The 12,559-nt window shown below is 36.8% G+C and overlaps 1 protein-coding gene across 4 annotated transcripts in view; it reads right to left on the reverse strand.

Annotated features, from left to right (window-relative positions):
• The window catches only part of ACSS3 (acyl-CoA synthetase short chain family member 3), a 147,506-nt gene that overhangs the window by 11,728 nt on the left and 123,219 nt on the right, over positions 1 to 12,559 (reverse strand). For 3 of the 4 annotated variants that reach the window (XM_032393746.1, XM_032393747.1, XM_032393745.1), the window contains 2 exons: positions 8,657 to 8,738; positions 6,364 to 6,486 (listed from right to left, as the gene is read on the reverse strand). The exons of the other annotated variant lie outside the window; for it this stretch is intronic. In XM_032393746.1, coding sequence (XP_032249637.1) covers positions 6,364 to 6,486; positions 8,657 to 8,738 — 205 coding nt within the window. The remainder of the gene's footprint in view (positions 1 to 6,363; positions 6,487 to 8,656; positions 8,739 to 12,559) is intronic. 4 annotated transcript variants of the gene reach the window in all.

Genomic DNA, 12,559 nt, shown 5'->3' on the forward strand with positions numbered 1-12,559 from the left:
ATATAAAGGGAGACGTTCACTTCAAGAAGGCTTTAAGGCTGACAGGTGTCCTATTACGTGCTGTAAGTACTCCAAGACCTAGTGACAAAATTCCTGTTGGAAACTATTGATTCTAGCATGCTTTTTTTTTTTTTTCAATTTTGTCATTTTACTGCCTACCTTCTGCCTGCCTCATTCTCTGATTACATACAGTGAAAAGGATGTCAGTAGAAACATATTAAAGCATATATTTAAATAGGTTGATACTTCTCTTTTTGTTCTAAAAATAAGAGAGAGAACCAAGAACTTTGACTGATAATAAAAGCCTTGCATATGTAATCTCCATATTTTGATTAGCTGACTCTGCCAGAAGTGCAGGTGAATATTAGAGGTAATCTCCTACAGGCAAGAAATTAAAAGTTCATGCAACCAGAACCACCTTTTGCCAACACACCAAAATACATGAAGCGTAAATTTCAATTTCAGGTTATCACAAAATTCACAGTAGGTTAAAAATAAGATAATATTATGATAGCACACAAAGCCACTTATTCTAAAATATTATATAAAGAAGTTCTTTCCTTTTACTCAAATAATATTACATTGTCACACACACACAAAGCCGACATGACAAGAAGTGTTAAGCTATTTTGTTTTCACTGAAGGTAAGTATGACTTTCAAAAAGGTGACCATCTTCAAATTATAGGAAGGAGAACTAAACTTTGATTCTGCACACTCTGATCCCACTGAATTATTTTTAAACATTGTCTTTCATTTAAACTTCAGTTTGCTCTATTCCATTTAAAAGTTATTCTGGGTTTGGTTCTGAAAAAGATGGAATAAATATGTTCCATCTTATCACTTTTACTAATTGCAATGAAAAACTCAGGCTAAAAAACCAGATCGGATGACTCTACTAAAATTATAAGAACTTGAGACACAACCCTCTTTTTGTTTGTTTCTTTGGAGGTTTTGGGTTTTGCTGTCATTATGGTTTGTTTCTTTGTTTGTTTTGCCTCCTATAAATTCTGGCCTGGGTGCTAGAGTAGACCAAAAGGTGCAACTGCCAATAAGTGCAGACAGAAAAGCCCTAAGAAATGTCTGCCTTTATAGAGGCCCAGGGAAAGGACAGAGGATCTGGGAAATAACCCTTTTCATTTTACCTCCCTGCTCCAGGTGAACACCAACAAAGAAGCAGTGCCCTTCTTCCTTCCTACAGAGCTGTAGCAACCTTATTGACTCTCAGCACCCTGCTCCAAGTGAATGCCAGCAAAAGAGCTGGGTCCTTCCCCTTCTCCACTACTGGTGTACAGCCTGTGGTATGAAACCCTGAGGAACCCCCGCCCCAAACACATGCACACACTCTAAGGGAGCCTAGAAAGATTCAGAGCCATTTGTGCCACTGCCCCCTCCCCCCCAAGAGCAGCTATCCAGTCCCTGAGTAGATCCCTAACTTGCTCTGCTCTACACTAAGCAAGTGCTCCCAAAGAGACAGTCTCATCCTCTGCCTAGGGATGCTGTGCACGTACAACATGCAGTATTGACCCCTGATAAGAAGACAGGGAACACAAAGCCCCAACTTTTTACCCAAAAGAACAGCAATGGGGATCCTTGGAAATCAGAAAGTGAAGAGTAGATTATGGAGAGGAAGGAGCTGGAGAGAAAGGGATATTTTAAATCTGTGTATGAAGTCCTGAGCCTACCCCAGATTCGTGCATGCATGAATCCAACCAGATTCAGCACAGTGTAGATTCTGAACACTTAACTCAAGTTTCAGATTGGCCTCTAGGAGAGACACAAGTGAGATGGACCAAAATAGCACTGCAAAGACTGAAAATCAAATTGACATTGGAACCACAGTCCACAAAAAGTGAGTAAGGACAGGTGGTCTGTTCTTAACTAAAATAAGTAATCACAAGAACACAAATCCAGATGATTTAAATAGGATCCAGAATCTCAATGTAATACTCAAAATATCTAGGATAAAAATCTAAAGTTACTGGACATAAAAGGAATCAGGAAAACCTAAACATCTCTTAAGAAAAAAGACCATCAATCAATAGATGCCAATGCGAAGATGACCCAAATATTAGAATGATCAGACAAAAATTTTAATGCAGCTATTATAATGGTGGCAGAAGGATAAAACTTTCCTGGATTCCTCATTGCTCCTATAAAAACCTCTAGCCTCCTGAGAATTTTCAAATACCATGAGAATTTGATCTATAGCTGTTTGTCAGGTTAATTGCTCTGATCTGAAAGGATAATAAAACTTTTCTAATTTCCCTGGGAAGGCAAAATTATTAAAGTCTGGACTAGACTAGATCCCTAGGTTAAACTCACAGTGTGCTGGGGAGACTAGCTCAGTAGCTTCCTAGGTATTTACATGTCAAAAAAAAGATGAAGCCTCAGAACTTGGAAACATTTCTAAATTTTAAGAGTTGAGACACACAGAGCTATCTGGCTCCTGGAGAGATTTTATTTACATATCAAAGAGTTGGAATTTGGAATAAGGCCCTTATGTTTGGAAGGAGACCTTCTGATGAGGGGTGGAAGATGAATGTCTCCTTGCTCTTCATAAGCCGACAAAAATTATCTTCCTCATCTCTCATCTATGAAGTGTCTGGCACTTATGTGCGACCGAAGGCTAAAACCTAGGAGGGTAATGACACACTAATTATCAAGAAATCTCTCTTTGACCCATAACACCTCATTTGCACATTCAGTATAAAATTAACAAAAGATGAGTCTTAAAAACTCAACAATAGCCATGGCGCAAGAAGAATGGGCAAACTTCTTGGAATAAAAGGAAACACAGAAGTTTTCAGTAAAGAAACAGAAGCTACAAAAAAAGAATGAAATGACTTAAAAGATAAGAGATGGAGTATAGGAGAGGAATGAAGAACAGGCAAAAAGAAAACTAATAAACTGATAAGCATAAATATATGAATAATTTGTTTAAACGTAAATGATCTAAAAACAGCAGTTAAAAGATAAAGATTGTCAGATTGGATAAAAATAAAAATAAGACCCAACTGTATGCTATCTACAAGAAGTCCATAGGAAGCATAATAATCCAGATGATGGATCTGTATGGATCCATAATGATCCAAATGAAAGGATGGCAAAAAATAAATGGTTCAAATGCTATTCAAAAAAAAAAAAATGGAATGGCTATGTGATTACCACACATAACCAACTTCAGAACAAAGAAAATTACTATAGATGTTTAAAAAAAATCACCCAGGGGCGCCTGGGTGGCTCAGTTGTTAAGCGTCTGCCTTCAGCTCAGGTCATGATCCCAGGGTCCTGGGATCGAGCCCGGGCTCTTTGCCCTGCGGGAAGCCTGCTTCTCCCTCTCTCACTCCTGCTGCTTGTGTTCCCTCTCTCGCTGTGTGTCTCTGTCAAATAAATAAATAAAATCTTTAAAAAAAAATCAATACATTGCAACCAAGTAAGGTTTATCCCAGTGATGCAAGGCTGAACATTTGAAAATTAATTAATGCAATTCATGTATTAAAAGGCTTAAAAAAACACATGATCATATCAATAAAAGCATAAAAAGCATTTGGCAAAATTCAGCATTCATTCAAGATTTTTTAAAATATCTCATCAAATTAGGAACAGATTGAACATCTTAACTTGATAAAGTTTATCTACAGAAACACCTACAGGAAACAACATTCTTAATGGTAAGGTATTGAATGTTTTTACACTAAGATCAGAAACAAGACAAGGGTGTCAGTTCTCACCACTGTTATTCCATATCATACTGCAAGTTTTAGCCAGTTCAAGAAGGCAAGAAAAAGGAATAAAAGGCATTTAGACTGAAAAGAAAGCAATAAAACTATCTCTATTCACAGACAACATGATTTTCTACATAGGAAATCTCAAGAATCTATAAAAAAATGCATTACCAGTTCAAGGAAGTCAATAGTATTTCTATCCACTAGCAATGAAAATTTAGAAACTAAAACTTAAGATTGTATTTACAATAGCTTAAAAATTAAATACTTAAGTATAAATCTGTATACTAAAAAGTGTAAAATGTTGATGAAACATATCAAAAAAGACCTAAAGAAATGGAGGCACATATAAAATTCTTGGATTAGAAGATTCAGTATGGATCAGATATCAATTTTTCCCAAAAGAATCTATAGATTTAATCAGTCCCAATAAAAATCCATTGTAACTACAAAAGGTTCATTTGAAATATATATGGAAAAGTAGAGAAACTAGAACATCCAAAACAATTCTGAAAAAGAAGAGCAAATGTGGATACTATTCAACTTCAAGGCATTCCATGAAGCTATAGTATCAAGACAGAATAGTATTGGTAAAAAGATAAACATGTAGAATAATGAAACAGAAGAGATACTCTAGAAATAGATCCACTCAGATACTGTCAGCTGATTTGGACAAAGGTGCAAAGGAAATGCAAAGGAGAAATGCAGTCTTTGCAATAATTGATTCTTGGAACCATCGACATCCATATTAAAAAATAATAATAAAATCAACCTACATCTTGCACCATACACACACATGAGAACTCAAAATATAAATATAAACTGATATAAAATGTAAAACAATAAAGCAAATGTAAAGCATGAAACTATAAAATTCTTAGGTCAAAACAAAGGAGAAATATTTATGACCTTGGGTTAGGAAAGAGTTCTAAGATATAACGCCCAAATTTTGATCTGTCAAAGAAAAAAATTAGTGAATTTGAATTCATCATTATGAAAAATACTTCTGCTCTGTTAAGGACACTTTTTTTTTTTTTTTTAAAGATTTTATTTATTTATTTGAAAGAGAGAGAATGAGAGAGAGAGAGAGCACATGAGAAGGGGGAGGGTCAGAGAGAGAAGCAGACTCCCCGCTGAGCAGGGAGCCCGATGTGGGACTCGATCCCAGGATTCCAGGATCATGACCTGAGCCGAAGGCAGTCACTTAACCAACTGAGCCACCCAGGCGCCCAAGGACACTTTTAAGAGAGTAAAAAGACTAGTCACAAACTGGAAGACAATATTTGCAAATCATGTATCAGATAAAGGACTCTCAAAACTGAAGAATAAGAAAACAACCCAATTTTCAAAGAATGGGCAGAATATTTCAACAGGTATTTTACAAAAGAAGATACGTGGATGAGACATAAGCATGTCAAAAGATGCCCAACATCATTAAGTAATTATGGAAAAGTAAATTAAAAGTAATGCGATACCATTACACATCTAATAGAATGATTTAAATAAAGAATAATGATAACACCAAGTGTTGATGAAGATGGGAAGAAACAGAAACCCTCAAACACTGCTGGTGAGAATGTAAAATTGTGCAGCCACTGAGAAAACAGTTTGACAGTTTCTTATAAACTTAAACATACACTTACCACATAACCCAGCCCACTCACTATAGGTGTTTATCCTGGAAAAATAAAAACAAATTTTGCCCCAAAACCTGTACATGAATGTATATAACAGAATTATTTAAAATTGTTTCAAACTAGAAACAATCCAAATATCCTTCAGTGAATGAATGGATGCAGAAACTGGTTAGTACATCCACAAGTGGAATACTACATAGCAATATAAACGGACAAATTATGATACACACAAAAACTTGGATGGATCTCAAATGTATTTTCCTAAATGAAATAACCCAGTCTCAAAATGTTACATAACTATATGAGTCCATTTATATGACATTCTAGAAAAGCAAAAACAGAAACAGAAAAAATCAGTAGTCACCAGGGATGGGGAGGGTCAGAATACAAAGGTCAATGTTATGGGAGAAATCTTTGGCAGTGTTGACGTTTTTCTGTATCCTGTCTGTGGTGATGGTACCAAGAATCTATACAAGTATAAAAACTCATAGTTCTGTACAACAATAAAATGAATTTTACTCTATGAAAGTATACAAATTAAAAACATTATCAGAGAAACCTCTTCTGGGGACTTTGTGACAATGTATTTACATTGGAAGAAAATTCTCAGGATTTAAGAGTACAATAAAATGTTTAAATCTCACACCAGTTAAAGACGATATGCAAACCAGGTTATTAAGCAAGAGAAAATCAAGAAGCTAGAGGCAACCAAGTAGCAAGGATCAAGAAACAAAAGTATATACGCTCTCCTATAAATAACACATATGTGTAGCTTCTTAAAATTCCTCCCTACCACCCAGACAGAGATCAGGGAGTGAGGAGAATAGGAGGATTTCCACAAGAGGAAGTGAGGTGAGAGAGATACGAGAGTAACCTAGCCTCTACATCAAATGAAGGGTATGGTAATTTTCCAGGTACATGACTCAACCTCAGTTATTGACTTCAGTTCAGCTCTGTCTCTAAATACTACCGGGAACAGAAAATGCATATTCATCAATACCTCTTCGATAGCACCTGCAGAAATCCTGTGACCTGCAACATTTATCACGTCATCAACTCGAGACATAACATATAAATAGCCTTCTTCATCCATGTAACCAGCATCCATGGTGTCATAATATCCCTGAAAATAAGAACCGATAATGTCTAATGAGCATGTATTGCTAGGTAATGCAATCATTTAAGTTTGGTATAATATAAAATCTGATAGAAATGGATTTACTGCATACATTTGACTTTTTTCATTACTAGGCTATGGAATTAAACTCCTTTTGATTTTGATAACTTACTGGAATCTCTTTGCTCCACTGATAGCCAGGACTAAATTTAAGCATTCTTATATATATTCAAGTTAAATGTTTGAGAGTTGTGAAGTTTATGAACTCAATTTTTTTTTTAATGGAGAAGTAATAGTTCAATATTTCCAATATACTTTGGTATTGCAAAGTAATTCTTCGATAGATTTCTCCTTTAATTATATTAATTTTTAAAAGCTTTAAAGCTCTCTATAAATAATTACAAAATAGAGCGCTAGTTTATTAACATGAATCTGGATTAGACTCTAGCTTCCATGAAATATAATAATAGGGGTGAAATTTAATTTTTAATCAACTCAAAGTAGCAGCACATCTTCACTGGTCCAGAAATCACAATAGAAATGAAGAATCAAGAAGAATAAGTAGAAAGAAATACTACTTCTAATGCTTTTCAGTTATCTTGATACTTATGTTAATAAGCATGGGCTCTAGGAACAATCCAGATGAGTCACTATTTGTGCTTCTTATTCTTTCTGAGACTCAGTGTGCTCATCTGTTAAACAGGGTAGTGGACTATACCCTATAAGGCTTCTGTGAAGCATAAACGAGATAGTGTATCTAAAGAGGGCAGACCCTGGCCCATCATAAGCCCTCAGTAATTGGCAGCTCTTACTGCAATTTCTACTGGAGAGAAAACCTAGAGTACAGTTAAAGAGCATGGACCGTGGAACCGGCCATTATGAGTTCCATTTTCAGCTCCATCACTTCTAAACTACAGGCAAGTTACTCAACCCTTCTGTGCTGTGATTAAGCCCTTAGATGAGAAGTTTGAAGTCAGGGTAACAAGGCAAGAATATATAGAGAGAGTCACTCCACATAATTTCACCATAAACTGAGACTCTGAAGGAGCTTTCAGTGTTAAAGGTGATCATGTTAAAACCACAGGCACACCTTATTTGCCATTGTCAGGTGTAATTAATCATATCAGTACTCTGATGATTTAACGGTGGCCCATGGGGCGGATAGATTGGGCTGACCCGGAGTCAACTCTACTGACAAATCTTCCTGGCCACACTCCATCCATCGGGGGCCTGTTTCATCTCAGCTACTGAGGTCATTTAACTCCAAGATCTCTTTCTAAAGGAAGCTATTTTAAATCTTGTCATTTGTCTGCTTGATTAGATTACCTGTCCTTCACTCACAAATAATAAAGATAAAATGTTAAACACTGAAACTTGTTTTTGTTTTTAAATGAAATTCTGATCTTTTTTTTTTTTTTTTTTTCACCTACTGCATGATGAGAACCAAGAATCTCCCGGAAAGAAATAGAAGTCAAAGGACAGCAGCAATATGATGGTGGGACCTGATATGTATTATCAGTAAAGTGCTGTGATGAACACAAAACACATCTCGGTGATGTGGAGAAACAGGTAAATGACAAGACAAAAACAGTTTTTGTCATCCCGGTGACTGGAGCTTGTGCTACAGGGACATCATGTCTAGCATGTATCTGTATTTTAAAATGGGAATTTAAAATAAAAAGCCAAGAGAACATTCAGGAACAAATGTCAAAAATAGGTAAGGGAATGGAAAAATACAACTGTGGGCAATCCAAATGAACTTTGCTCACATAGCCAGCTGTAGAGGAGATTAAGGGGTCCCAGTGACAGGGTACAATTCTGATCAGGTGCTCTCAGTCTGCAGAGGGATCCATGCAGGAAAGAACAGAGATAGCCCCCCCAAAAGTCTTTAATTTAATAAAAACTTTCCTGATATTGAGGGCTGCTAAAATTCAGGAAAATGTGCTAAGAGAAACAGAAATGTCTATGTCCAGAGACTGAAAAATAAATATAAAAATGACTTATTTCGATCATTGTGGTGTGGGCATTCTTATTTCTGAGATCTAGAACTTAGTCCAGATAAACTTTAAAAGTTGTATTGTTATCTATGATTCCAGGACTGAGTGCTCAATTTAATAGGCAAGAACTATAAAGAAGTACTTTGGAAGGTTTAAAGAAAGTATAATAAAGTTCTTACAGGAAATTTTTCAAAGTATAAATGTTTGAATGCTTCCTGATTCTTCCAGAGTCCTGAAAAAGCCCCAGGTGGTAATGGCAACCTTATATAAAAACAGAGCAGTTAGAATTACGATCAAAGTGGTAATAAAGATAGATTGATTAGAATAATTTTCTAGTGTGATGGATAATTGCAAGTCAAATCCCACATTGAAATATAACCCCTAAATCTACTGAACAGATCATGTCTAATTGAGGCTGAAGTAGCTGACCATGACACAGCAGCATCATCGAGGGATGACTGTAGTTTCTAGAAAGGGCACAAAAGGCGTATATAGCTGGCATTCAAATAGATATTAGCAGCAATCACTGTTTCAATAAGAAGCATAACATCTGCAAAAAGGAACCACAAATGCATCACTGAATTACTTTTTAGGACAAATATCCTTCTACCATAGGCAAATAATTTTTTTTTTTTTTTGAAGTTCCAAGGTCCCAACTGCCACCTCTGCCCATCTCTGTGTGATGAAATGCTCCAAGTCAACATTCCAGGAACAATCTTATCTTCACAATCAATCTGCATCAGGGAATTCCCTCTCACTACGCCCTCTTGTATTCTTCCTTCTCATGACCATCCCAATCTATGTGATTTCTCATCTGATGAACACATGGAGATACTTGAGAATATAAAATATAAGATAGGATATACCCTTCTTTCCAACTAATTTGCTCTTACGTTTCTTGCTTTCCTCCATGGTATCGAACAGGTGTTACACACATGTTCGGGCAAGGGCTTCATCTTTATCTGTCTACCTTGATACAGGTAGATGAACAATTGTTTTCTGGACACAAGAACATTTTCAGATGTTTTACAGTTTGGAAATTCAGATACTGTAAAACTTATGGATTTTCAAAAACCTTCCCTCTCCAGGCTCACGTAATAAAAAATACGAAGTGAAGCAGTGACTTCACAGTACTGATTCTGAGAAAACTGAAGACAAAGTAGACATGGCTACTGCCCACATGAGGCAACGTCCCGCATCTTCCACCCCGACATCAGGCCTCCGAGGCTCTGAACTGTAGTCTCAGTTCCGTCAGGCAGAAAGTGCTGTTACAGGTGGGATCCGCAGCCCAGCTCCACCATCCCCAGCCTCCCGGTAGGTCCTCTCCTTGAGAGGTTCTTCATTTTGTACTATTTTATCATGGAGGAAAAAATGCAACATCTGCATTTCTGGACCTCATGTAATTGCATAAGATGCATATGAAAGCAATTTGTAAAGAGAACAACAGAGATCCTGCTGTTGTTACTATTGCTGTTCATCACTAAACCTGCGCGAAGTCAGTGGGCTGAGGCAGATGATCCCTTTGGGTCCTTGTAACTGACTTTGCCAGGTCAATCCTCAGTCACTATGTATATAATTTCACTTTATCAGTTTGTTTTTATTGTTAATATTTTACAAACAAGTGTAAATCATTGGTAATTAAACATGGAAATAAAATAGGAATATGGCAGCCACCAAAACACATTCAGTTCAGCATCCTTTTCAGGATGCTGAGGATAAAGAGGTGAGGAGGACACCAAGAAGGGATGGTAGATGGGAAATCAAAAGCCAATCCGGGCCAGCAGTGATAACATTAATGAGTGAAGCCGACTATATGTAAAATAAAAGACCTCGACCATAATCTCAGTGGAGATGGATTCTGTTCACATATTAAATAAGTAATTTTCAGTTGTTTTCCCCCCCAAAATATATCCTGATACATAATCCTTTCTGTTTTTCATGGTGATATTTTTAAACTATACTCTAAGAAAAACAAAAAGTAACTACAATAATAAATGGCAACTGACACTCAGGCAACTTTGGGGACATCAGAGAGTGCTGGGGTCTGAGGCAAATTAGAACGCAGACGCCACGTCTAATGAAAGCAACTTTTTCTTAGCTCCATTTGATTGCTAGTATACAGAAATGCCCATCCAAATCCTGAAACACTTACATTGCCCATATTAAAAACTATGCATATAGAAGGACCTACTGTTCAACAAGCTTCTCTTTCATTTTATACAAATTTTGATCCCCCCAGCAGTAGAGACACCTAAGTATTTGCACTAATAATCCAAATGAATTAGTACTTTGGGTACTGCATGCAATCTGAGTTTCCCGGTGGCCTAGTATGTACCTGATTCAGTCAGTGTGTGTACATGGGATGGAGAGTGCAGCATTTTCTGGTAAGGGTGTTACTAGAGAATAAAGGAACATTTTATACTTCCCAGAAGTTGGTTACATCTGCAACCTCTGTCCTTAAAAAGAGATGCCCTGATAATTTGGGTTTTCTCTTACTTCCTGAGAGAACTATGGTACCAACAATCAGTAACAGATAGATTATATTCTTATAGGGGCGCCTGGGTGGCTCAGTCGTTAAGCGTCTGCCTTCGGCTCAGGTCATGGTCCCAGGGTCCTGGGATCGAGCCCCGCATCGGGCTCCCTGCTCGGTGGGAAGCCTACTTCTCCCTCTCCCACTCCCCCTGCTTGTGTTCCCTCTCGCTGTGTCTCTCTCTGTCAAATAAATAAATAAAATCTTTAAAAAAAAAAAAAGATTATATTCTTATAATTAATTAAAGCTTAGAGAATTAAAGTATAGGTAGCCATCCTCCAGGGGGGAAAGAATTAACGAACTTTAAGGACATGGGCTTTTTCAGCTGTTGCACAATATTTTAAACACCTGCTTAAATTTTTTGAAGAACAGGGACAGTAGGAATTTTTATACAATTTCTCACTCCTATGAGAAGGGTCTGCATAAATTTGTATAGACCTATAGACCCTGAGAATTAAGAATAACATGCCAAGGATATGATCCAGGGACAGTGCATGAAATGGAAGGAAAAATTCAAGGCCAAATGCTATTTTTCTTTAAGGACCAAAGAAATAAGATCAGTGAACAAAAACAAAAGAAAATCAGATGTTTGAGAACTAGGAAAAAATAGTATCTTAGGAGCCACTCCAGTAGAATTTTAATAATGACTGAGTGTTCAACAAGGTCATAAAAGCACAGATTTTGTTTGAAAGTGATTCAATAGAGGTCAGGGAACTTAGTGATTAAGATACTTTGAGTATTCTCAGGATTGCCATTTCAGTGGTGTGGAGCAGACAGTAACAGGAGTGATGAAAAAGTAAACAGGAAGTAAGTAAGTGGAGGCAGGAAGTTAGACTACACTTTTTAAAAGTTTGTGGATGACTGGAAGGAAAGATATGTCATTGATTTAAGGCAGAGAAGCAGGCTGATTTAAGATGGGGACGATGTGAATAGAAGTAGCCAGGGAGGGGGCAATGAAGATATGAAATTAGAGAAGAAAATACCAGAGGAATTATGTTTTATTCATTCATTCATGTATGCATGCATGCATGTGTGCATTAACTCATGTATTTATTTTCTTCATTCAATCAATATTTGTTGGATGCTTGGTATTCCTCAGTCACTGTGTTAGACATTAATGATATAAAGATTTAAATTCCGGTCTCAGACACATGAAGATCCTGGCATAATGGTACTATAAGAAACTTAGTATTTTTATAATATAGATAAGGAAAAAGACTGTCATGAATGATGTCTATTCCATTAAGTTAATGAAATAACATAAAGATGTGTGTCAGGCAAGTTTTATAGCAGGTCCTTAGACTCTGTACCGGCAGGAGCTCTTGGAAGGGAAAGTTTTATCCCTGAAACTAAGCCCACACCTAAAAGCCAAGGGGTGGATCTGCTGGAAATGGCATCTGTGCCTCCTGATCATTTTTGAGATGTCCCAGAAAACTACTTCAATATCCCCAAATCTAATTGAGGAACGGGCTGGAGAGCAAGATAGGAGATTGCAATTAGTACTTAGTAGGATAACATGAGGGAATGCTATCTGTTCTTCACTAATAAAGTC

The sequence above is a fragment of the Phoca vitulina genome, unplaced genomic scaffold (assembly GCF_004348235.1).
Source record: "Phoca vitulina isolate PV1807 unplaced genomic scaffold, GSC_HSeal_1.0 scaffold76, whole genome shotgun sequence".
Lineage (NCBI taxonomy): Eukaryota > Metazoa > Chordata > Mammalia > Carnivora > Phocidae > Phoca > Phoca vitulina.